The sequence below is a fragment of the Xiphophorus hellerii genome, chromosome 12 (genome assembly GCF_003331165.1).
Source record: "Xiphophorus hellerii strain 12219 chromosome 12, Xiphophorus_hellerii-4.1, whole genome shotgun sequence".
Lineage (NCBI taxonomy): Eukaryota > Metazoa > Chordata > Actinopteri > Cyprinodontiformes > Poeciliidae > Xiphophorus > Xiphophorus hellerii.
The window spans coordinates 8,947,850-8,975,550 of NC_045683.1; the positions used below are offsets into that span (position 1 = coordinate 8,947,850).

At 36.0% G+C, this 27,701-nt stretch overlaps 1 protein-coding gene across 1 annotated transcript; it reads right to left on the reverse strand.

The window, feature by feature from the left end:
* Positions 1-27,701, reverse strand: cabp7a (calcium binding protein 7a). Its single transcript, XM_032579375.1, has 5 exons — positions 26,762-27,701; positions 7,995-8,138; positions 6,580-6,692; positions 3,892-4,042; positions 1-2,685 (listed from the first exon to the last, which is right to left on the reverse strand). Exons 1-5 carry the CDS (start codon positions 26,868-26,870, stop codon positions 2,555-2,557), a joined length of 648 nt encoding a protein of 215 aa, XP_032435266.1. The 5' UTR covers positions 26,871-27,701; the 3' UTR covers positions 1-2,554.

Consider the following 27,701-nt stretch of genomic DNA (forward strand, 5'->3'; position numbering starts at 1 on the left):
CATTTGGCAAATTGAAATTTATTTCACACATGCCTCACATAGACACAGATGTTGTATGGGCTTATTAATACAAAATACCACCCAACAGACAAAACATCTGAGTCAATGAACAGATATTATGCGCTCAATAAACATTTTTGCAATATTCAAGGACACGTATCAAAAGTACAGTACAGTGGAGAGAAAGTGTAGCAGGCTAGCAACAAGTTTGGATAGTTTCTTTTATTGTTACTCTTTGTTAATGTAAAATAAATAGTTTTCTATAATTAGCTCTGTTGATAAGTAATACATAGAACAGATTTCTATGTGTATGTACAATGCCAGTGTTAACAAAAATAAGGCAACAGATCAAATGTTTAAAACTCCAAGAAAATTACCCCTTCCTAAAAAAGGTGACTTATTATTTGCCCTCAGTTAATACCTGTTTTATCACATTCTTATCAAAAATAAATACATCCATGATAAAGTTTGTTAATGATAACACTCTTCCAAGAAATGGATGAACAATCATGACTGTGAGTTGTGTGTTGAAACACACTTTAAAGTGCTGAATGAGAACAAAGGTACATGTTGTAAGTGATCTAGATTTTTTTTTTTCTGAGCATGTTCCTTATAAAGTTGCTTTTTCTTGTTTTGTTGGCATCACCAGTATGTCATACAGCTCTGTAGAGACCCGTCAATGAGCCATTCATTGGATTCAGGCGCGTTGGAGGAGGGATTTATCTAAAGTCACAGGATGGCAGCTGTGGACTGGACTGGCCACTCCTGCTCCAACTGCGTCAGTACAGGCAAGAAAATAGTCTAATTTTGTCACTGTCCATGGAGTGGTCACTCAGCAATCCTAATTATCATCCAGTGATTATTAATTATAATCACTGGAGGCAAATAATTCAGATTTTTGCATTATGGAGTCAAAAATGGAGGAGAGAGTGGAAATATTTCATTTAATTTTCTGTCTCTTTTAAGCCTTTTTGTGATTTGTTATCTAAATTATGGTAAAACAAAATCTTTCCTTTCTAAAGAAAAATGCAGAACATCTTGATTTAAACATTGAATCTATATGCTATGTGGCCTCTGAGCAATTTAAAATGCAATAAGTGCATCCTTAGCTCTTGCAATTGCTAATACGGACTAACAGACATCATTAAATGCATGCACATTAATCCAAATCTACACTTTTAATGCATGTGGTGCTATTTTTTTTATGTTATTGCATTATTTTACATCTTGTTTTGCTTATTTCAAACCCATTCTCATTAAAATGTAGAGAGATTAATAATTTATTCTTTTGCCAAACCCCAGTTTTTCAACAGTTTTCTACTATAGGTAGATCCAGTAACAGCTGAAGAACTGCTTGTTCACAGCAGTACACAAAATTTATTTTACGTAGTTATTGCTGCATACAGACAGAAAAAAATAATAAGTACATTCGTTCATATTTGAATCCTAACCACACGCCAGATTGGCTTAGATGCATAACAGCTGATATATCTTTAAGACAATTGTTGCTTTGTGGTGGAGAAAGATGACTGAGAGCCAGGCAAGGCGAAAACATTAGTAGCTAAGCTATTCCAAAATATTTGTTTGCCTTTCGAAAAAGCAACCACTTGTTGTCTAGAAGTTGAATTTACTTTAATTTTATCTACCTAGATCTTTTACCACACATCTTGCTCACAGTTTTTACCTTAATAAAAACAACACAGTGATGATGATTCATACATTAATAAGAACTTTTACAAATGTATCAAGACAACTGTTTAAATCCATGCATTTCATGCATAGATGATAGTACTCCTTTGAGGTCTCCAAATCAGAGCGTGTGAAGAGTTTTCTGCGTGTCCCATCCCTCTTTGACCAGTCACTTTTCTGTCACATTCTGTCTTGTTGAGATCTTCACCTGCTGATATCAGCTCTGATGAGCTTAAATTGAACCCCAGCAGACTGTAAATGAATGAAACCATACACACAATCAACTAAAAGCAAACCCTTTGTGATCTTTGACTCTTGCCAAATGTTTCTCAATCCCTACTGTTTTTTAACAATGCTGTACCTACCAGCAACTTGCACTTCAGATCTTGCACATCTTAATCTTGTTGAACCTCTGTAACACAATTCTGCAAACATTCCAATGGTTTCTCTTAGATAATGTTTTTTTTCCCCCTTCATGCCAAGCGACATGGTACACTAGACAAATACAAAACAGGACAGCCAAGACAGTTGTCTCAAAAGTGAACACAACTCTGAATGTAACTCTGCTCAATGCAAGCAGCTGATGAGTAGTCAAGGTTTTGTGAAGATTGATATGTATTGTCAATAGTACACACTGGTCTTTTTGAATATGTTATTCTTGTGTCTTTGAAAGGATATGTTCGTCTGTAACTAAGACAAATCCAAGCATTGAGTGTCCTTATTTAATTTGCAATCATGTTAGCATGTTTTGCAGTTCTGGAATGTCCATTTCATAGTCTTTTAACTGTCTCTTCAGTTGTTATTTTTTTTCTTTTTTTATAGTAGCCATTAGGTGGAGAACAAGGCCACTAGAGTTCCACAGGCTTTACTTCATGCCACTTCGCAGCACTTGATTGGCTGCAATGAGCATGACGCTGATGATGAAAGCAATGGCAAAGGCGCATATGAGGCTCTTGCGCACACAGGTTTGCTTGACTTGCTGTGTTGGGCTGGAGCCTATAAAAAGACAGAAGGAAAGATAGAAGGAAGACAAATAAAGATTATGGAAGCCCAGTGAGTCCAGCGTCATTTAATGCCTGAAAGCTATCTGATTGTTATTTCCGTAAGAACAATCTCATTGAAAACACAATGTTAGGGGATCAACACAGCCACAACGATTTGTTTTCACACCTGTATGCTGAATAATTTCACCTAGATTGAAATGCAAATCAAAGATTTGGGATAACAAACAAATGGAATAGGAGGCATTTGCTGAGTTGAGAGACTCTTGAAGAGAAGCACAGTCATCTGTAAGGATCTGTAAGTGTAACATCACTCCTTACTCCATGCTTTATCGACCAAAACAATGCTTTTTTTCAGTAAAGAGTTGTACAAAGATAGACTAAGTAGGAATTTCTGCAATAACTTCCCAAAGAAGTAAAAAACAGCTTCTCTGATGTTTTATATCCTCATTTATTATACTTAATTTGTGATGACAGGATGTCATTCATCTTGTTTTGTTAGATTTTTCTCCAACCTTTTCTCTTCCACCTGCCTCTGATTCTGCTCCTGGCAGGTTATGTCCGATGTTTCCACCGGACCCACCAGATGGGATTCACCCTGCAGATTGTATTTACTTACTTATTTATTTGGAGATGTCATTTACTTGGCAGTTATTACAGAGGACTTAAATGAAACTGTGACAAAAATTCTCAAACTGATATTACAAAACATATTGAACATTGACTGACTGAAGCTCTTTAGGACATCCTGACGATGAAGAATTTGGAGTAATTTGTGAAAATGGAAGAAACAACAAAGTGAGCAGCACAATTAGACTCTAACACACAGAGCTGAAATCTCAGAGTAAAGTTAGAATTTTAGCTCTCTTTTATAATACCATCTATTAATTGCTATTAGAAATCCAATAGCATTGAAGTTATTATCATCAATCATTTGATAATGAAATGTTATAGATCTAAAAAGTAAAAAAGAGCAATTTGTCCATGTCTGTATTCAAATCAGGCTCCTTTTGTAAAATATTTCCATGTCTTCTCAACCAAGTCACTGTTTTTGCTGCATTTTAAAACAGCAACTTCACATTGAAAAATATTTGTAAAACTTATAGATCCAGTAATATTTATGAACAAAAAGATTATGCATTTGTTTTAGAGAAGTAAAAGCACTAAAGAGACAGGATTTGCTAAGAGGTTTGCTACTTACTGTCTATGTCGACCTGGCAGTCCTCTGGGTTCTCTATGTGGTTCTCTTCAGTCATAATGATGTTCTCAATGTCTTTCATGGAAAGGTGATCACAGAAGGTGTCATACAAAAGCCTCTTCAGCTCCTCAACTGTCAACTTCTGCATGTCACACTGGAGATACACACACATACAAAATTACTATCACACACAGCAAACAAAGGCCCACACTAACAAATGTATGCATTAAGCAAACAAACACAGACGGTCTTAATTATGCAGCTTTGTCTTTAATACAAAATAACAAACACACAGAGGTGATATTAGTTTTTAACACATTATTTTGTAAGTAAGCTTAATTTTTTTCATTTCCAATGTCATTTTCTGTTTATTTCAATTAAACGTTTTCTGCCAATTGCAAAAAGCGGATGAACATAAGTAGAAAAGATGTACTGTTCATAAGCACCACAGACAGAGAGGGGAAGTTCTCCTCTCTCTGCTCTATATTGAGATTCACTCACCTTGACAAATGAAATGTTTGAAAAGGTTGCAATAGGAGTGAAAACTATTTTATGATTAACACTGATGGTAATTTTTTATTACATGACACCTTTAAGTGTGTTGTATCTTTATATGTTGATCCTTCAAGCCCAGATGGTCAGGTGAGCATTACAAATAAACACCAAGATAACGGTTACCTGTTTTGCCTATTCTGCAGCACAATGATCATTTTACATTCTTCATCCCAGTAGACACATACTATACTAAATGGGGGAACATTGTAGGTGACACACTTCATTTACTGACATGAAGAGTTGATGTTTCACAAATTGTGCTTCGATTGCATCTTATTTAAACCAAGATAAAGCACAGATGCAGTGGTAACATGCATAGATAGCAGTAGGTGAGGACCAAATAGAGACACAGAGACAAACAACCATTGACACACAAACTCATTAGTGAGTGCATTTTTCAGTCCCCAATTAACCTGAAATCCACATAGGCTACATGCATGGGGAAAAATGCAAACTCCAGACAGAAAACCCCCAGCTGAAATGAGAGATAATGATCCTAATGAGTTTGCCACACGTAGACAAATATATTCATGTCTCAAAAAAACAAGTATTCTTATCTGAAGATTCAATATTCAAATCCGAACTGTTAAAAAACAAGCTGTGTACTAGATAATAAAATAAACACCTTTTCATCCTCGGTTATCATAAAAATATTTTTTATGCTTAGCCTCAACTGACCGCCACGTGAATGGTTTATTATTGAAACTCTCTTTTTCAAAATTCTAAAATAGGTTGTAATACAATTAAATAAAAACATATTGACACCACAGTTAAACTGTGAAATTTGCTGCAGTTTAGTGCTTTGTACATGCATCTTTGAATAAAAGCTTTCAACAACCACTGAAAGAAAGTGAAAACAAATCCTGTTTTTACCAGTGATGATAAGCTCTTGCAGAGGAATCGTGAGTTTGAAACGTGTCTATTTGCAGCTTACAATATCTAGGAAGAGCTCCCCTGCCTTCAAGTTAATTTGGTGTCACGCTGTTAGAAAATTGAAGCAACATTATTTTTTTAATTGAAAGAAAACTGTTTCCAACATACAAGTGCCTCTCAATGTAATGGAATCAGTCAGTAAATGAAACATATTATATGGATTAATTACACACAAACTGATGTTTTCATGCCTTTCTTTCTTGCTTACAGCTGATGGAAATATGGTATTTGAGTTCTTATAAGATTAGAATACATCATTTCAATGACGGAAATGTGGGCTTAATAAGAAATACCTGCTGAAAGGTTATTTCTCAAAAGAACTTGTAATCTGGCAAACATGGTTCTTCTCAAGCCAGACTGATATGTACCTGTATGCAAGTACTAAAATACTCATCATGGTTGGCAGGATTTGCATGTGTCTGTGAGAACAGAAAGCTCAGCTAAAACTGTAGCTTTAATAAACAAATGTTACGATACTGCCAGTCCTACGTTCACCTCAAATGTGACGAACAGAAATTATTATTCCAAAATAAAATAATTCCCACTGAATAATACACAAATATGTTATTTTTTTAACTTAACAAATAATGATCTATTATTAAAACTAAAGTCAACATTTCTCCAATCAGGCATCTGCAGCTGTTTGGACAGGGTTTGTATTTTACTTATTTTCAGCTCAGCCTGAGCCAAGTTCGGTGGTGTGACTGGAGGCTATGTGAACAATCTAGCAGCATATGATGGAAACTACCACATGGCTTACGTAATGTTCTGTTAGGCTATATGGCCCTTTCTGTTCTTCCTTCTCTTCTCTCCAAGCAAAGTTTTATTATCATGCAGTGGATGTACCAAATGTTCAGAGACCTCCATTATTCGCTCTGTTTCAAACTCTTCGCTGCTCTTATCACACAAGTACAACAGGAGCAGTTATCACCATGCTAATTTCCATTCCACTGTCAACCTGAGAAGATGATTACCTAATATGATGTCTTTAAATAATTTAATAATTACTTTGCTATGATGATCAAAGCAATAACACTGTTATGACAATGATGTCATCCTATTAATGCCCCAGAGAACATGACAATTAGAGCCACTTTTTGTCTGACATTAAATGGCTCTTTGCTGGGAAATGTGCAACACCTGAGACTCTTCTGTCAACCCCTCTGTCTCTTGAGGAGAAAATAATGTCTGAATAATAAGCACCTTCCAAAAAACTGAGTCAAAGTCAGTGCCGTTGAACTTGTCTGGCATCCCGGCCGCTGTCAGCTTTGGACCCAAAAGAGTAACAAACTCCTCAAAGTCCACCTGGCCGTCACCTGGAAAGAAAAAAAAAACACAGGAAGCAGTGAATTATTCTACAGTTAGGCAATTTGTGGGGGAAAAGAGGATTTTGAATAAGTTTTCTTGAAATATATTTGCGTTTCTGAACCAATAACTATCAAAATCTATAGAAAAATCAATCAAAAAGATCAGGTCTTTTCCTGTCCATTAAGTCATCCTTAATACAAAAGAAAAGAAGCAACGAGATTGTAGGTATGATTGAGTATTTCTTGGGACTAAGATTTTTTTTTTTTTTTAATGAATACTAAAATAAATGATCTAATTATGGATTGTAAGACCAAACAACGGGAAGAGGAAATGCTAATCAATGGACAAAATACTAAAATGCTGGTTTTAATCTATTCAATAAATATATGAAAACACAAATAAATTAAATGATTGAAGATTCTAACACTAAATGTATCGCTTCAAACTACAATAAAAAGGGAGACGTTTGATGACTAAGGGTTTGGACGCCAAAATAATTAAACTAAAATAAGAGTGAAGATTTATTTGTATCTTGTAAGTCTAGACAAATGGCTTTTATGTATTGCTAAGTTCTAATAATATTTTGAAAGGGAAATTAAAAGGAAGTTGTCCAAATGCTGGTTCCAAGGCATTTGGAACCAGTATTATGGTTTTTCACTTAGGATTCAGAACGAAGTGATTCACTTAATAAGATACCAAGTGGCACTGAGCACGAGTCCAAGGTGTGTGAATGGGTGCGGGGGACAACATTTTACAAACTTAAGCAACTCAGAGAAAAGTGAACCAAGTTTGACCAGGCCTGTTTTTTTAAACATGGCTTTTTGGTGGGTTTACAGGTTCTTTCTGAGTCAGAGTAAGAATCCAGGTTAGTGCATGATTCTGGGAGAGGAGATGCCGGGGTACCAATCAGCCAGTCATAGGTTTGGGCTAAATTGAGGGCTATGCCACAAGGTACATAAATAATATAATTGTTGAATAAAACAAGTTATTGTCAACTAATTGAACAAAAGAGAGATTCATGTTCAAAGTTTAATACATTTGTCAATATTTTAACTTAGAACTATCATAGTTTAAATTTTTCTGAATTTTTCACATACAGCAATTTTATTAACAACCATTCGGACAAGCACTTATTTTGAGCAAAGTCTCTGCTATGGTCATAAATGTTGATTACAAAGGAAATTTTAACTGGGCTCAATGGATCCAGCAGGGACAGTTTGAATGGACCTTGAGAAAAGCAATTTAAGTTGCTAAAAAATTCAAATTGGAGGTTTTTGTTTGAAACAGAAAAAAGGAAGAAAGAATCTTACCATCCATGTCAAGTCTCTGGATGATGACTTCCAGCTCCACCTCATTTGGCATGTAGCCCAGAGAACGCATGGCCATTCCCAGCTCTTGCTTCGAGATAAACCCATTTCCATCACGATCAAAAACCTTGAAGGCCTCGCGGATTTCTGCAGAGAAGACAAGCACACATCCAAGCTGAGGTTTTGGTACAAATCAGGATATGAAAGGGGAAAAGCCTCCACAGACCCATTTGTTATGCTGCATCAATGCCTGAGTCATAGTCATTTGAGGGGATTGGCAGCTTAAGAGAACAGATTCTATTAGTTAACTGAAAAGAGCAAAAATAAAACGAATACCCCTGAACAAACTGAAATCAGAGCAACATTTTGGGGGCAGAGTCTCTGCCTTGGGTCGTGGATTTTACAGGGATGAATCAAGCCTCTCGCATATGTTCTTGCTTGCCAAAATCCGAAGTGCAAGAACCAAAAATAGCTTAGAAGGAATAGGCTTTGCTTCTATAAATGAAAGGAAAAGTGCAGCCTCCCAGTAGATATATTTCCTAGTCTACAAGCAATGCATTTGTAAATATAGACTCAAAATGTTTCACAAATCAACTACTGATCGAACAAGTTGTGCGTATTTGCAAACTGTTCCATATCTTTGTGGTTTTGTGCATATACCAAGCACAATTTTGACTCTATATTTTATTAGTGCTGAACTGGTCATGTGACAAATTTCCCCACATGTCCAAAGATTTCATGGCAACTTTGTTCATGTGACGATGAATTTGTGTCTGCTGCAGCATCAAATAAATAGGAAAGTGATATCAGAGCATCTTTTATTTTCTTGCGTCATTGTGTTAGATTGAATTTTTCTACAACAAATCTTACAGGTGATTTTAGTATTAAAAAACATGTTGATATATGGAAAGGTCTGCCATACCAACTGTAGATTATAGCTGACAACCCCTTTGTGTATGAACCTGGTTTCTCTTTCTTGCAATCTTGTTAAAGAGGATGGCATTGCGAACTCTAAAAAAGCAAAGAGATGTGAAATAAAGATGTGGCTGCCTCTACCAGAAAACAAGCAGTGGTTGTAGGTATGTTAACGAGCCACATACCTAGAACCACTTCAATACAAACAGCAGTGGTTTAGCAGCAAATGTTTTCCATGACCATCTCAGGTCACAGACAGAAAACCTGTGAGAGGAGCGAAAAACAAGAGATGATTTTAGAAGACCCCTGACTCTGGAGGATGTAGAGAGACTATGTAAACAGGACTGATCAAAGATTCGTCTCTGCAAGTTCCGTCCTTGTAAAATGTCACAGAAGAAGACTGCTGTATCGGCCAAAGGGGATGGAGAGGAACCATTAAAGGAAGGTACACCAAAGGAAATGCAATGCCAGTGGTTTTGTAAAAAAAAAAAGTTAAAACATTAAATTTTTCACTTATCAAATGAAAGTACTCTTCTAAAATGATCAGTGGCAAAATTATAACATGTGGACTGAAGATCATTTTTGGAAGAATTTTGAAATATCTTTGACATGAGTGTCGATACATATTGAGGGTATTGTGTTATGCAATGAAAGATATATTCTATATAGTCACTGTTGTAACATCCGTATAGTTCGACATACATCTAGATTCAGGGCTTTTATAAGGTAACATTGGTGCAAAAAATTGTTTCCTGATGAAAAAATGGTTGAGTGGGTTTTAAGAAAATAAGAAAGCCAAACGTCAAATGGTTGCTAAATAATGTATAGCCTGTTGAAGGTATGCAGCTGATAAGAGCAGTCGTCTAGGTAAACTGAATTAAAATTCCGCTTGAAATTATCTCTGCCTCTGAGTTTGCTAAGAAAACACTATTAAGTAAGTGAAAGGTAGCTCTAAAGAAACTTTATCAATTCACTGCAAAGCCAGAAATCTTGTAAATGAAAACTGCAGCACTGGTGAATTTATCCGATGTCAGAACTGCAACAAATGGATAAGCCTCAAGCCAAAAAAAAACACAACATGACAGTATGACAAATATTTCAGCTGAAAGATGAAACATGGCATATCAATGATGGCAGGAAACAGTGTCTCATTCAATGCATGATGTTGCAGCAGAACTCCAGGAAATGGTTTTTCGTAATCAAGTACATGTCCATGGAGCAGACATTATGCCATTGGGACAAGCATCCCTGGCAATCATGTATTACAATGGATTACATCTGGGCATGCAATTTATAAAACAAATCGAAGTGACAGTCGGAGCAGCTGTTTTTCCCATTGCTTTTTGCTACAAGATGTCTTCCTGCAGGTACAGTTTAAATCATTGAATGCCTCCAGCAGTGTTTTTTTTTTTTTTTTCAATTTTCTGGGTGGATCTTATTGTTTACAGAATAACAACACTGTAGTATCCACCTGAGGTCCTTCTGTTTACTTTAGAATGATGGGTTTTCTTGTAGTTGAGTAGGAGGCTACCAGACTCTTACTATCAAAAAGCTTCATCCTTCTTTTCAAGAAAGCAGCATATTCTTAATAGTGAGTGTTACTCAGTAAATTGCATGTATAAAAAAAGAAAAACAAATATGTTTAAGGTCTTAAGGAACAAGCTCAAATTGCTTAGGGAGGTGCTTCCTAGTGTAGCAATCGTTACAGAATAGAAATTCCCCTTCTGCATAGGCCAGAAATACAATAAACCTCCTATCAACTCCAGAAACATGAGCAAAACAAATAAATTACCTAAATCTCTCGCGTCTACTTAAAACTACATCACACACATTCCTGCTGAAAGAAAGGAAATATTCTCTGAGGTGAAGCAGACCATCTGAGAAATCTCTGCAAAAGTAATTTGCCAATAAAAAAGAAATACAAATTCTTTCCACATCCTGCCAAATAAATTGTAAATATCCTCATATTACCCCGCTTCTACTTAATTACGAGCCCTAATTGAACTGGAATCATATGCAATCCCTAACAGTGACTCAATCTTAATTAAAAAACTGCTTCTGCCGGAACATTTATCCTAGTGAATAGCTTCATTTGCACAGATAACTTGAATTGTTCCATTTTAAAGACAATTAATTCTTACAGTTTTCTTTAAACCCTAGTTAAGACTCAAGTGTTCAGTGACTGACATAAGAATTTTGTTATCTAATGCAAACATTCTGCCTTTAGACTGCCTATCACTCTAAGTTTCTGAAAGTTATAAATTCAAATACTGTATTGTTTGTCCCTAGGCCTGATAAAACACAAAAGTGTAACAATTATCTTTTGATATTTCAACTTTTATCAACAATCATATTTTAATGATTTAAGATTTTAATAAAATCTGCCAAAAACTGCTATGAGCTTATTTAAAATACTTTAAAAATTAATAATATTTACCCCGTTAACTTAAAAATATACACTGAGGTTCATAGAAAAATAATGATAAAAAGATTAACGCTGCTTAACATAGAATTTATGATTGAAGCAGACAACCAGCTTTTTATTTTGGCTTTTAAATGACATATTTGACATTTGCTTATCTGTTTGTTCTCTTCTTTATACAACATAATATACCTAAGGTTTGGAAGGTTTTCTTCTCTTCACTCTCAGTTTGATGATTTGAAAGACTGTTCATGTTTTACATTGAAAAACAATTTGTTACATTTGTTTATTAGCTTTGCTCAATATATTACTCTGAATTATTATTTCAGAATAATTCTGAAATTGAAATTATAGCTTGAACAAAACTAATAAAAGTAGCTGTAACAAATTAGAGTATTTTTAAAGTTGGTTCAAAGAACATTTTTTAATGTTTAACGGTTCTTGTCAAGCCTAAATAGCAAACATATCCGAAGGTTCTTTTGGATTACAACATGATAAGCGAGCTTCAGTGTAGTGAGTAATGTTGTCTTCCCTTTATCCTGGAACAGTCCCGAATGAAGAACAAGCTTCTTTTAACCAAAATATCACCAGACACAGACACACACTTGCAGTTTTTGTTAAAATTTCTTACATTTTATATTGAAAGAAGCAAATTTGGAAAACATATTTATTTTGCCTTATTTTGTTATGTTGCAATTGTGTTATTTATATGAATTAATTTCATTTTGATCTTTAAAATACTAACTGACTAATGTTGTGATCAATTATTCAGTGCTTGTGAAGTCTTTATACCAAATACGTTTTTCAAATCTTACTGGAGTAATTTCTTGAACGGCTAGTTTTTACATCTTGAGTGAAAATAATTTGAAGTAGTGCTACTCTTTCTTAAGTACAATTTTTAGGTACTTTACCCACCTCTGCTCCAAGGATTCCTTCAGTAATTCATTGAGGGTAAAGATCTTTTATCACTGCTTCATGGCCAAGATGAAAGCCACATCGCTCCTCTTGAATGAGAAGTTCAACAACCAATCGAAGCCTCTGAGAGTAAGAAATGAGAGGCTGAGAAGTGGAGCACACTCTCTGGGACCACCTTCACTCCAACCTGGTTGTGCCAATCCTCAAAGTGACATTAAAAAGGTGTGTCAACCATGAGAGCCTCACAATGTCCACAGCTTTCAGCATCTCAGGCTAAATCGTATCTTATTGAGCTGGACAGGATAGTGCATAATACATAAAGCACACAGCTTTCAATAAGTTTAAAAACCTTTTTTTTTATGATTTCAACTTAATCCTTTCTATTATTTGATATATGCTTTGCATTGTTGTGTATGCCTTTGAATTAGTTGCGTTTCCATTACAAAATGTTGTCAATAATCCACAGATGTTGTAAAAATACAATTTTGCAATAATGTTGTTTCCATAAAATAAGAAAAACAATTTAAATTACATGTGAATAAGTTTGTTCTCGGTAAAAGTCATTAAAAATCATGCTGTGCCATGATCCTCAAATTACTTCCAGTTGTCTTCTTCTTTGTGGTTTCCACCGCTGGCAACATCTGCCACCGGTTGTTGATCATGTGACTTGTGTGATGCAAAAAAAAAAATGTTTCAGTTGAGGTTTTGGCAAATAAACCACCTCATCCTAGCACCAAAACAAGAGTTTTTACAATATTGCTAATTTATTTTAGAAATGTCTACCGTAATTGCACAATTTTATGGTCAATGGAAAAACAGCTAATAGTATGTAGGACATATAAGACTGCTTCCACTAGTTATCCTATACAGAGTCATTAACTCTGTGTAAGGCAGAGAGCAAAGACAGAAAATATACAGTACAGACCAAAAGTTTGGACACAAGTACTCAATAAGGACCAAAAATTTGGACACACCTTCTCATTGAATTCAATGAGAAAACCAAAAGTTTTGTGTCAATGAATTCATGAGAAGGTGTGTAAAAACTTTTGGTCTGTATTGAGTACAGACCAAAAGTTTGGACACACAGTTGTGTCCAAACCTTTGGTCTGTACTGTATGTGTTGTTATAAATCTTGCATGAGTGTAGCTGAACATTTGTGTCAAGCCACCAAAGCTAATACAGAATTTATCAAATCTGTTGAAGGAATAAATCAGCGGGGGGGATTTTGGCTATTTTTCAAATGAAAGCAAGAATAAAAATTTATTTTAATATCTCTTAACATGCTATTTTTTTACCTTTACTGAAAGAGTAATCTCATTCTCACCATCATTTGTTTCATTTTATGGTATAGCTAAATTTCCGCATGTTTTTTTTTGTTGTTGTTGTTTTTGATGACTGCTGCTGTTGCATCTTCTGAGACCGCAGCACCTCCCGGAAGGTGTGAATATGGCTGAACATGTGTGGTATTTGCTTTGATCTTTTGGAGAGCTTTTTGGCCTTCGGAGATGCTAAGCCGCCTGGTCCCCTGTGGTGTGATTCAATGAAGGATGATAAACCCAAGTTGAGATTGAGTTCCGAGAGCCAAGCATCTAAAGCTGAACTCCCACAGAGAATAGTGCAGTACACACCACATATGTGGCATATATATTACTGAGAAGCATGAGACATATCATCATTTTCCATACCATACACAGAAAAAGCAGCTAAAACTGAGGTGATTCATGCAAACATAAAGGATCTTTACATAAAGGTGCTTCTCAATAATAAAATAGATTTTTCCAAGCTGTGGTCTATCTTCCTTTTGGACACTTTCAGCTTCTGTCTGCTGGGAAACTGTCAAGATAACACCAGTCACCCCATGACAGTGTCGATTATAAAAATCACCTTTTCTGTATTAAATGTCCTTTTATTGTTGTTTTCAGCCAATATTTTAATTCTCTGGGAATTATACCTTTGGTGTTCACTAGCTGTAATCCATAATCAGTAGAAATAACAAAGATAAATAACTGAAATCAATTACTCTGTGTAAGAAATACATATACAATTTATTTTTTAATTTGAATTACTGAATTCAATACATTTTTTGATGATGCATGGAGATGCACAAATGAAAAACATTCTTGCACATAACACATATTTACCTTTTTGAATTATCAATTGAGCAGAGCATCAATACGTTTTACCTTTAATGCTTTGCTGCTGCTAAAAATAACAGTAAAGAGAAAAAAAGCCAATTATATGTTGTGCACTGTGAGCATAACAACCTAATGCCAGGGTTTTTGTGAAAGTGAAGTATCCATGAACATAATCCAGAGCTTCTTTTTTTCCAGAGCCATAGATCCTCTTTGCTTCAGTCAGACCTACATCTGCTCAGGGCTGCTTTGGATCAGTAATTGCAGCACACCCACTCTTTATGTAAGACCTTATCAGGATGAGAAAAACACTGCGGTGCTGTTTGTGTGAACCTAGGGCGACTATTTTTAAACACCCATAGGAACCTCAGTTCATTTTTTTAGCGAGATACGGGCCTGCTCAAACATCCGGAAGACTTTCTATTACCATAATAGGCCTCTAACAAGTCCCTGGAGAATACAAAAGGAGTGTACGGCAAATTTTTAAGTTGACTGAATGTTGAGGGAAAATCGCATTTGAGTGTTTGGGTGGCATGAAGTTTTAGGGATATTAACTTTGCTAGTGCAGCGCTGATATAAGCAAAGAAAGAAATAGGAAGGGTGGGGGTGGGGGGGAGGTAGAGGTGGATGAGATGTTTTATCATAAAAAAAAACGTATAAATTCTCTGAGTTAACTTTTTAAACCCCACTTGACCTTGGATGATGGAAAAAGGTAAACGGCTGTGAAATTTTCGCTGATTTTTGTTCTTTCTCTTTATTTCCCAGAAGGGAACAAGTATCATTGATCTGTCTCCAATTTATTTATTTTTTTATTCTTTTTAAAGTTGTAAGTTTTCATCATCACAGCACAGAACCAAGCTGAGCCAGGCCAATACCCACAAGGCAAAAAAGACAAAAAAAACTGTGAGAAGCACCTCAAGCCAAGGTTGGATGTGAGCTATCAAAAGCATTTGCTATGCTTTGCGAATTATTCATCAATGTCTTAGCAGGTTCGTCAACTTAATGGTGTCATCTCATTTATAGATGAGTTTTTTACGCTCCTGGTATTGTCTAGTCTACTGCGGACTGGGCTATATTGTTTATCAAAGGAAGGAAATATTAGCTGCAGGGGAAAAAAAGCCCTTCACATTGCAGAACTCATCATAGTTGATTTCACAGGTAATAAAGTCTGCTGGAGTCACTCCTTCATGGCAATCGATCAAAATGGGAATAAATTACTTTGATTCAACCTACCCGACAGTAGCTATCATCACATTTCACAATATTCTACGCTAATCTGCACCTTGTGTTTTCTATCAAGACCTATTTTGTCGAGGTTAGATGTCAGTGAAGTCAGAGAAAAAGATTAACTAAGAATTTGTGACTGTTTGCTGATGTGATTGAAATGTCAACTGATTTACCTGTAAGGATTTAACAATGCCATATTTGCATTCTAATTTTGATAAAGCATATATTATTACCGTAAAGACACAATTCTTCCACTTGATGTATATAGTAAAGGGACACAGCTTACTTAGATTAAGTAAGAATGGATGTGCAAATCCAGTCAAACTGGTTTAAACTGTAACAATCTTCTCTACTATGCTTTTCTCAAAAATGAAACTAAACAGGTTAATAGTCCACTTGTAACCTGCAGGACTAAAACATTGCAAAAAATATAAGGACATCAATCAGTTCTTTGTTGTAGCACAACTTCCAGGAGATAAAATTCATTATGTTGAAAGCTTGTTTATTTCTATTAAATGTTGCCACATTTATTAAGCAGAGTTAAGTAATTTGGGTAAAAACGTGTCTATTCCTCTACTAGGAATTCATACCTGCTTATTTTGCCAATGACTCTTATTTGATGTCAGTTGTTGAATAGGATACTTGAAGTTTGAAGAAACAAGACATATTGGAAATTTAGTTAATTATTTATTTGAACAGTGGCGCCATTTAAGGAGACATAAACTGGTTTCTAATGATATAAGTTTCTTCTCCAGGGGGCCTTGTTAGAAGGAAATAACCAGCCAAATACAAATCCCCTTACTTTTTTTTTGAACGCCTAGAGCAAACTTAGAAATTTAACTACTTGGGAAGTCAGTGCTTCCTCACCAATACCTGCTTCAAAATTCAGTATGACTTTGGTCCCACTAAAGGTAGTTGATCTGGGTGATGTGAATGACTAAAACAATCTGTAAAGGATGATAGACTGACGTAAAATTAATAACTGGATGCCATCAACCATCCAATGTTGCCACAGACTTGCTCATGAGGAGGTACTGGTGCAAAGCAATGAGTGGAACAATTGGCTTCTGCATAATGTATGTCCAGGAAGCAGTAGTTCGTCTATAAACATGATTTTAATCATACATAAAAAATACATGGAATATACTGGATACATTTCATGTATGTATTATGCACTGGGAAGCCCTGTGCACCAAAACTGAGCTGTTGTTAAAATCACAATGAGAAGAAAGTCATAAAGTCTGGAGGAGACTCATGCAAAGCAGCAAAACAAAATGACTCCAATGTTTCTCTATAAAGTTTGGGGAAAGAGCAGCAGAGAGTGTGGAGAAAAGACTAGCTTGTTTTTAGAGTTAATGGGTGAAAACTATAATTTCCATGTTTTGTAACGTAAAACCAACGTGGAGCATAGAGGCCCATACAAATAAAATAAAGAGGAGAATACAAGATGGAAAAATCTAATTTTCTTCACAAATTGTACTGAAATGCAAAAAATTTTCACATTATCTTTTAAACAGATTATACATACATAATACATTAAACAGTTTGAAAGGCAGACTCTACCATTGATTGTTAAGATGGTTGAAAAGAGGTTCCCCTGAAGCAAATTATAAATCGAGCCAAATAATCACTCGTCTAAAACAGTTTTATGCCTCACTGAACTTTTTCAATATTGTGCAGCTAGTATTGATATTTGTGCTATTTGACAATGCTGTGTGTTAACAGGCATTTACTTAGACATAACAAATAGAAGAACTACTTTGGCTATGAATGCTTATACGCTTCCCTGCAAAGCTCCAGAAAAAACATTTCAGAAATCTACAAAACAGAATCTTCAACAACAACTTGGATATAAGATTACATATTTGACTTAGAAGCTAAAGTCCCTTCAACGCTTACTTTGTAATTATCCATAGCATTTCAGACACCCTAAAGAAGGTTTTTTTCTGTAAATTTCTGTAAACTTTGGGGAAGTCAAGTCTATTACCATGGCACTTCCAGATGGGCACCAGAAATTATGTGATTCGCAAACCAATTTTTGAAGCTCCGATTCAGGAGTAGCAGCTTGGTTTTCACTCTGAAGCAGTGGATCATATACTTATGCCTTGTAAAATTGCAGAAGGAAGCTGATAAAAGATCTCAAAAAGCATTAGAAACATAGGAGAAGCAAAACCACTGACATGTATCAATCTAAAACGGATTACAAAGCCATTTTGGATGCTTTGGGTTTCTGGCAAAAAGTAGATTGGTGTATTTTCTATTACATCTGACATAAAATTAAGACATTTCAGAGAAAAAAATATCATACCACTACGCTAGTGATACTTAGTAGTAGTAAGATGATCCCTGTCAAAAACAACCAATCAGAGTCAGGGGGAAGCTCTTAGAGGTGTCAATCAGGCTAGTGTACATGCTGTTCAATGTATTAATGACAGAGGAACAACTTATTGTTATAGAAAAGCATGTATCTGCCATCAGTGTAAAAAGAAAACTTTTTTTAAAAATAAATGTTACATTGTGTAGCTTTAAAGATTTCTGTAGAAGCACCTGATAGAAATAGAAATAAAACATGAATGAAAACCTGTTTAAAAGTGTTCATGCCATAATATTGATCAATGTTTAAGTTGTAAATTTCTACCTTGTTCTTTAGCAGTTCAAATATGTTTAACAATTGCTTTGCACATTTTAGCTTTCTTAAATGATATAAAACTATTTCTATGCTTTTCACAAGAGGTTTTCACAACCTGTGACTCACCAGCTGAGGTGCTGGGTCACATCAACCTCTGAGAGACGGCTCATTTCTACTCACATCTTTATCACCATCTATGTCAAGTGGAACTTTTTCATATACCAAATCCAGGCAGGTGACACATACATTTTGAAATTCATCCCCCCCTGCCTGCCTGTTTGTTCGTCTGTCTGGCAGGTTGTGTAAGGCAGCCATGCATCATGGAGAGGGGGAATAGTGTTGGACGGAGCCATATGAAGGAGGAGATGAGCAAAGTAAGATTTATTTTCCTTGTAACCATCAGTGCAACAAATTTGCAATGTCACAAATGTACTTTTTGTCACTATTTAGTTAAATTTATAAGGTTGACTTTGTTCACTTTTTAATTTTTTTATATATATATTTTTATATATATATTATATATATTTTTTAATATTCAGGAACATAATATTCTGTAACCCACAAATAACTAAAAACCCTGGACAATTTACAAGTGACTTAGTGTAGAGGAGCCCTAATCTTTTGTTTCTTTATAGATGTATGCATTATACATAATCTTAATTCGCTAACAACAAAAGCTGGTTAAATTGCAGAATATACAGTGCCTTGTAATCTATTCAAATCCCTGAAGTTTCTCAGATTTTCTCATGTTACAACCACCACCTTCAAACAGGTGGAATCTCTACCAGACATTGTCCATATGTCTGTGTGAACATGCATTCTTCTGAGCCCTTCCACTGTAGCTGCCATATTTTGTTTATTCTCGATGGAAGGATGAATTTCCACCAAGTCTCATTTTTCTTCACCATCTAATATATTCTCTTTTAAGATTTTCTGGAATTTAACTCCATTCTTTTTTCATCTTTTCTTCAAATCTAGATAAATGCCTTGTTCTATGAATTCCATTTACGATAATGCTGTGATGATCCTGTGTCAGTACTGGTTGTGGGGTGTTAAGTTTGATGCAAAGCATTAGTTTTCTGTCAGAAGTAACCTTTATGAATGCCAGAGAAATTCAAATTTATTCTTAATTGAGGCAAGGCTGCAGGTTCTGCTACAGGTTTGATTTTTTCCTCTGCGTAATTTGTGGCAAACTGTAAACATCACTTTCATGACTTTCTTCAGCAAAGGTTTTTCTTATGCTACTTTTCCACAAATGCAGGTTTTGATTTGCACAAAACTGATTCTTCTTTTTTAACTATAGGTTTCTGCGACTCTTGCAAAGGATTTCACTTTGCAAGGCGGTATTAGAGCCACTAACTTATAAAATATATGGATGTTTGTGTCAGTGATTGTGAAATATGAACAAGTTCGACAGGTGTGAATGCTTTAAGTGGGTGCTATATGTAAAGCATCAAAAATAAAAGACATAATTAATTTGAAAGCTAAAGTCTCATGTTGCTGGTAATTTAAAAGACATTCATTTCTAATCGTGTTCTTTTTTTGAAGGTTCAGTTTTCCTCTGAAATATTTGAAACCTCTTGTTGGGATGAGAGCTAGACTGAACGCTAATAGAAGTCAATAACTGAGCTGAACACTCAAGAAAAATAGGTGTTCGACTTTAGTAACACATCTCCTTCATTTCCATGTGAAAACGAAAACAAGCCAGAATATTGTCTTCCATCCTGATTGGTCATTTTATCATGTGTGTTTGTGTGTCTCACTCTTTAGACACCATAGGCTTGAAATAGTCTCAACTGACCCCTGAGATGTGCACCCACACACGCCACCCACTGATTCTACATACTATACTTTGTGTCCATAATTCCTGTCTCTCCTAGCAAACGCAGACATCTTTAAATATCTTCATTTGTATTCGTGTAAGTATTTCATGAGGAATGGAAGTCAACCCTGCAGCTCGGGGCAAAGAAATGAGTCAATGTTGCTGCTGCAGATACTGTAGGAGTCTAGCAGTAATATCAACAATGCCTCAGAGGCAGTTTATGCCATTAGAAACTCTGTGTTTTTTTTCTAAAAGCTGTCAGTCAATGCTATTAGCATTTGTAAAACTGATGGCAAGGGAACAACTAAAGCTCTGTTTAATGCTTCAGATGTTTACTACTGAAAACAAAACTGTTTCCTGGAATAAAAGTGATTTTGGACCTCTGAGCAGCTTGAGAAAACATTTTTGTAGGAGGTTTTATGAGTCAAAAAGACAAATAACCACAATCCAAAAGAGCTAATTTTGTTTTTTGTTTTTATAAATTTGCATGAGGTGATAAATGCTCTAATTATATAGTCAGTGCAATTACTCATAATGCTCATCATTTAGTGCTATTTCTGGTATTTCATAGTGTTCTGAAATACAAAAGCCTTGCAAAACCATTCCTATTCCTTCATCTATATTTTATCACAATACAGACATCATTGATTTTTACAGTATTTTATCTGGATTTTGTTTGATATACTAAAATGAAGTAGTGTAGAGGGAAAATAAATGTTACCTTTTCCCCTTTCCCTTAATACAACAGAGCAAAGTTTTGCCTGCATTTGTATTTCCTTAAGCCAATATTTAGTAAAAACACCTTTGGTAATAATCATAGTGGTAAGTCTGCAGTGTTTGTCTCTACTAGATTTGCACATCTAGAGAGGGGATTTTTGTTCTTTTGGTCATTGTGTAGGAGCTCAAGCTCCGTCAGATTGAAAGGGGAGTATTTATTTATTTATTATTTTTTAAGAACAGCTTTCCAATAGAATTTCAATATCTAAAAAAATATGAATTGATCATAATTTTTCTAATGCAGTGTTTGGAGTTCTTGTCCAGCTGTTCGACTTCCTGTAAGCTCAGACCAACTTCCCTATTCCTGCTGTGGAAATGATGCTTTCAGGATGATGTGAGAAATTTGTTTCTACCATTGAATTTGTTTTATATGCATTGTAGTTTGCATGAAGGCCTTGTAAACTTTTTATGTCTTTCTTTCATCAGTTGCTTTGTTCATGCCACCCTAACTCTAACTCTTGTCATTAGTGAATGATCAATAGGAAATGAATTTGCCTAGCTACACTGTGAGCACATTCTCCTATCTGAGATATGGAACTCTGGAGCTTCTCCAAAATTACCATGAACCTCTCATTATCTCTCTAATCAATGATATCCTTGCCCGGTCAGTCAGTTAGGTTCACAGCCAGGTGGTTTGTGGGAATACCTTCCCTTTCTTCCTTGAACTTTATTTCGAGGTAATTATTTTAGGCCATGCCATTTTGTTCAATAGGTAAATAAATATAAAATTTTGACTTAGTATTTGCCAAAATTGCCTAAATATTATCAATCAGAGCAGTGATTACAAAACTAAAAGCAGTTATGACTGTGACAAACAATGTTTTTCAAAGGCTTAAGTTTATTTTAGCATAAGGAACATTAAGCAGGGGTTGTAAAGAAGGCGAGACAAATCTCTGTTGGAAATAATCAATAATCCTCCCTAACAACTATTAGGTTTAGGAGGCATACCAAAGAGAAGAAATGTTGATCTACCATCGCATCATCACACAAGTGGAGTTTCCTAAGCACTTCTCAAACATTAATTAGGACTGTGTGTTTTGGACAGAGGAAACAAAGTTTGAGCTTTTCAGAAACAAACACTCCAGATAGGTTAGGATGAAAATCAGGATATGTTGAAAAAAACACCTCAAGACAGACAATTGTTAAATATGATAGAGATTCTGTGATGTTTAATAAAACATCACAATATGATGGCTACTGCCAATGAACTGTGAATGAGTCAAACTTGTCTCTTTCAGTAGGACAGCATTCTCAAACATATTGCCAAATCAAAAGAGAAAGGGTTGCTTTCTCTTTTGAAAATTTACCTTTTTTCATAAGGTAGAATGACATAGAAAACCCATCGGATGAAATAAAGAGAAGAGAGCGCCAAGAGGACCCAGAATTCTGGATGAAAGGAATAAAGAGGAAACCCTCTTCTTGTAAGTTCCTGTGTTATTACATGTTATATAAAAAAGACTAAAACTGTCCTCTTCTTCTATTGTACAAAGATAAATGTTATCAAATTAAAGGGTGGATTTTTATATATTTTTCTGTGATAAACTATGCTTCTGCAAAGAAAAAATAATTTTGGCTTTTTACTCATCTTTTTTTCAGAAGTACTATTAATATTTAGAGGCCAGTGTTCTGGGGGATTTTATGCACTGACATATAAATCTAACTCTACATAGCTAGATTGCTTTTTTAAGCAGTTCACCTATGTATGTCAACTGAATTAAATTCCTCCAATGTAACAATTTATAATTTGTGCATTAATAAATTGATTTTTTCACTCTCACCCCAAACTAGTGAAGGTGTTTTGAGGTTTTTAGGACATTTCCCTAGAGAGTCTGTCTATAATTCTGGCTATAATTAAGAAAATCATGGTATAAAAATAATGTAAAAAACAGAGCTAAATGTTCCCCATTAGCTTTGAGGAAAATGTTTTTAGTGGTGAATTAGAGAACATTGACAAATGACTGAAGTACATAAAAGTCATCAAGCAAGCCAAAAAAACAAAAAAAGGATTTAGTCTAAATCAATAGCATAATATAACAATGGATACTCCTGGGGCTTAGCCTAAAGCCAGCAGTTTTCTATTCACCTAAATATCAGATATTGACCATCTTTGTATCCTTAACTTTGTTGCAGGGATACAAAGATGGTCAATATCTGATATTTAGGTGAATAGAAAACTGCTGGCAACTGCTTACATGATTCCCATTTTGGGAAATAATGCAAAAGCTTTAGGCTCAGCCCCAGGAGTATTATGAAGCTTCTTCCAATAGGGCTGTTGTTAGGCAGTGTGGAAATGGGCTACCCACTTAATTCCACCTGCAGTGATATTGACACCGAGCTTGTGTGTGTGAGAGAGTCCGTGTGTGGCTAGTGGAGGAGGTCTAAACTATATTGAGCTGCAGTAATATGATCAACTGTTTTTTTCCATCTTGTGTGGGAGGGGAAATTGAGAATATGGAGTCCAATTCAATTTATGCTCACAACATTGTACATTAAGATACTTGCCACCTCCCTCCACATTCTGCCCACCCATCCTCCAAAGACATACACACACACGCAAACACGCCTGCATGTATGTACAGTGTTAAAAAGCCATGCAGAGATTCTAAAAAGCTTTGTGTAAATCAAAGCTTTTATAGTCTTCACAACCTCAAACTACAGTGCCATTGGTCTGTTCCCAAGGTGTCCATTGCAATAATTGAAAATCAAATCCTCGGTTTGAGCTTTTGGTCCCCATGCATGCACTTGCACACACACACATATTCACTAATGCGCAATTTCTTTCTGTGACAAAGCCCCGAGTCCCTGACGGCCGAGCTGATGTATGTGACACCTCTGTCTCCCGGCCAATTCTCGTCCGTCTCTCCGGAGACGAGAGCGATGACGAGACTCTGTCGCTCAAGCAGCACGTTTTCTCATCAATAAGTCATTTGTGAACCAAAACCACTGTCAAAATTCAATCAAAAGTTACTAAATGTTGCTCAGTGCACTTAAGAGTTCAAGACTTATCAATGTTTAAAGAGTGGGCAGTCAGGAAGCCTTGACCTAATTGATTTTGTGGGCTCTTTTAGCCTTTCTTCATTGGCTCCCAGTTAAATCTAACATAAATTGCAAAATTATTTATCTGACATAAAAAGTTCTGAATGATAAAGCTCCTTTTTTATTTTATAGAAAATAGTCTTCCATTATGTTTCCAACAGATTGCTGGTATAAGGGATGTTCCTTGAATTTCTAAAAGCAAATGCTTACATGATTCAAATATTCATGTAAGAAGCTCAAAAATGCTACTACCTTAACAAGTTTCCAATAAAAAGAAATAACTGGTCCATTTAAATGGACTGAACACTGATGGTGTGAAAGTACCCTTAGTCTGGATCGTTATGGCAGCTGTGAAAGTTCACATAAACTCGGGTCTAGACAAGCAGGCAAATTCTAGCCTGCCATAAGACATTGTTTAAAAGTGAAACAAATCAAAAGGTGTGAATTTTTTTCACATTCTCCCCAAATTGATGCGAGTACTACTTTTTTTTATGTGAAAGCATCCTAAATGCAGTTTTAATACGAAGTGTTGTGTTGCTAAATGTGTTTGTATCTTTAAAAAAGCCATGCAGCAATGAGAAAAATCTCATTTAATGTCTCGTCTGTAACTCTTTCATCCGTCTTTGAAGAGTTACAAAGATAATGGTGCTAAAAGCAGCATTTTGTCTTGATAAGCTAAATGCTAAATAGTTTTACAATGCAACTCTTTATCTATAAGCAGGAATCATCTGCTAAGCCAAATAACAAATCTGATGTTTTTACTCTACTTCTCCTATCCTACTCCACAAACCCTCAGTCACACTGTCCAGTTAAGTCAGTGACCATGTGGGGAAAGCCTTCCTCTTCCACAGCCTCTGAGACTTCTCTCCCATTGAATCGCTAATGAACTCCAACAACTGAAACAGCCGCTTTTCACAGCAACAACCTCTGCTCCCATGTGCTGCCTGCAAAGCATCCCGGTGCTTCCCCTGTCACACCACCAATATGACTTGAGCTGCAAAGCCCAAATGGCTCTGTTTGTCTTGTGACAGCATGTGTGCAGCAGGCATAAGTAGATTTGATTAATTAGCGTTTAAATGAAGTGTTGCCTGTTTATTGCACTCCGAGCTTGATTGTAAATTAAATTGGAATGGTGGGAGGGAAAACAGAGATCCACTTTCGCAACAACCTTGGCTTCTCCTGGAGCAAATATCAATGACAACAACAGAGGATAGCCATGCTCATGGTCTGTACAGAGTCATTTATGATGCTGTTTAAAGCAACACTTTGTGAACAACTTAACTACAATGCCAATTTTAATTTTTACTTGTTATAGTATTTTGCTAAAAAAAAAAAAAAAACAATGACAAATGAAAATTGCTGATGTTCCACCTCTTTCATTTTGTTTTTCATTAATTTAACTTTTTCCTGTGAGGAGAAAATGTATGTTTGTTAGTATTATGTAGCTATGTTCATGTGGAAGAGCAACATTACAATTTCATGGACTTCCTTGAAAAATCTGCACTACCATCCAAAGAAAAGGTGTGCTTATTTCTGTCAATGCTTCAATGGGAATGAATCAGTTATCAAGTAGAAGCACACAGTGATGTCTCAATCTGCCAATTAAGGAATTCCGAAATGTCAAAATAGCTTTTGTGCTCTGCACTGCAGTTTCCAATAGGCACACAAAGTGATTTCTGAAAATGTAAACCAATGCATTCAAATCTCTAAATAATGCCTTTTGAGCATTTCGTCCACATGGAACAAAGTATGTGGACAAAAGTATGTGGTAAAAATAAGGATCGAATCATAAGCTGTTCTTTAATTATTGGTTAAAGTACTTCAGCATAACCAGTTATAACCAGTTTATGTTTTATCTTTAATGATTTCATTTTGCTTGTCTTATTGTGAAAATCACTGCTATTTTTTTCTGAATTTAGCATCTCTACATGTGACAGCCATTTCAGTTAAGTTTATGCTGAGTTCTGACACATCATTGTTCCTAATGAGCTACTGACTGGATGATCATCAAACACAGCAACAATGTGAAAGATGGGAGTAGAGTAGGCCATCATGTATGAAAGCTGAGAATGAAAGTCAGGGTTATTCCACCATAAAAATATTGATTTCTTGTTAGTTTTAGACTTAAAAATAATAAATTATATCAGTAATTCAAAGAACAGAACCAGTGTTTATTGTACTTAAATAAATCCTATAAACAGTGAATCACAAGAAGTAAAAATTAATCCTTTTTTTTCCCACACTGTATTTGTGTCACTGCACCTCCTGTTTTAAACTGATACTTTAAAAACAGATAAATGAGAGATGGTGATACTGATGTTCTAGCTTTAGTGCAAAAGCTTCACATCAAAATATGAAGCTGCAAAAAAATATATATATATACAGAAAATCATGACCTTTAAGAAATGTGTGCTTCCAGGTTTAATGAGCCAGGCGATTGCAGCTTCCATAAATCCATCTTCCAGCTATAAGCCCTCAATTTATTTATTTATTTATTTATTTGTTTTGCAAATTATTCACTGGTCTCATCAGGAGCAGCTTGTTATTACAAATTTATTTGAATGTGACTCAGAATGGGTTGCACACTTAAGTGAGAAGCTTGAATTTGACATAAGTGACATAGTTGGCAAAGTTTGATTATTTGGCTAATTTTCTTCCATTCAACCTAATTATATGACAACAAAAAACAAGATTAACAGTAAGTACAACTAGGGATGCCCAAATCTGTCTGAGAGCTGTCCAAGGTCCTGACCGTGCGCCTCCGTCATACAACTACCTGCTGGAAGCTCACCAGCTCAAATGTGCATGACCCTGTCATGAATTCACACTGTCAATATTGACTCACAAACAGCCCTGTGATGGCCGCCCGGTCCGTGTGAGCAGGTGCATTCTCACCTTCAACCTCGTCTTCGGGCAGGTTCACCGGGGCGCTGTAGGAGAGGATGTCGGGGATGGTGCAGATGCCCCGGTACATCAACGTGGAGGTGACTGGGTGCATCGGCATGACTGCAATCTGTGTCTCCCACCTCCAACCTCGTCATAAAGAAATGTCTACAGATTTGATTCCAACTTCCCCCTGCGGTCACCGAGGGAACGGAGCGGCGTGCTCATGGATGGAGAGCATGGGTGGTGAACTGGGAGATGCGGTGAAATCCGCAGCGCGTTCGCTTCACGCTTCCTTTCGGTCCATGAATGAAGAGCAGAAGAAAAGCAGAGGGAGTCTCACCTCATTGCAGTTCAGTTGCACGCGTTCAAAACAACACAGCAGCCTTTTGAAAAGTGCACATTGCGCGCAAATTGCTTTGCACTACGATTGGTTAGGACGAGCTCCACGTTAAGTAGCGGAGGGTGTTGCTTCCTGATTTAAAACGTTTCAAAACTGCAGGTCACATATCACCTGATTGCCTGGTTTTAAATCTGCTTCCAGCAAAGCCACGCGTCCACTTGTTGGATTGCTGCTGCAGGCGCGCTCACTTAACGCGCTCCGAGCTCCAGATACCCTCCCTTCGTCAGAAAATACGCGATGAAAGCCCTTTAGACTGATAAATAAAATGGATTATTAACTTAACTGTCTCTCCAGCACACTAGGAATGCTGACGGCTTGGCACATGTTCAGATCTTCACAAGCATTAATTAATTTATCGTTCCCTAATTGGTCGCTGGCACAAAGGCACGTTGCGATCCAGATGTTCAGGGCTGAAAGAGGTCGAATAAAGCTCCGAGCAGGAATCAGAAATGCTGTCATTCTCCTTCATCTTTTCTGGTCTTTACACCGTCATCAGGCTTCTTCATGTGTACACACCCCTACACACGCACGCACCCAACGCATAGATCC

Bases quoted from the DNA above. Each gene is read 5' to 3' on its own strand.
- cabp7a (XM_032579375.1), bottom strand. From the start codon at position 26,870: ATGCCGATGCACCCAGTCACCTCCACGTTGATGTACCGGGGCATCTGC. The intron at 8,139-26,761 runs GTGAGAATGCAC...TCTTCTCTGCAG, and splicing joins GCCCGAAGACGAGGTTGAAG to AAATCCGCGAGGCCTTCAAG. The intron at 2,686-3,891 runs GTAAGTAGCAAA...GTCTTTTTATAG, and splicing joins CTGCCAGGTCGACATAGACA to GCTCCAGCCCAACACAGCAA.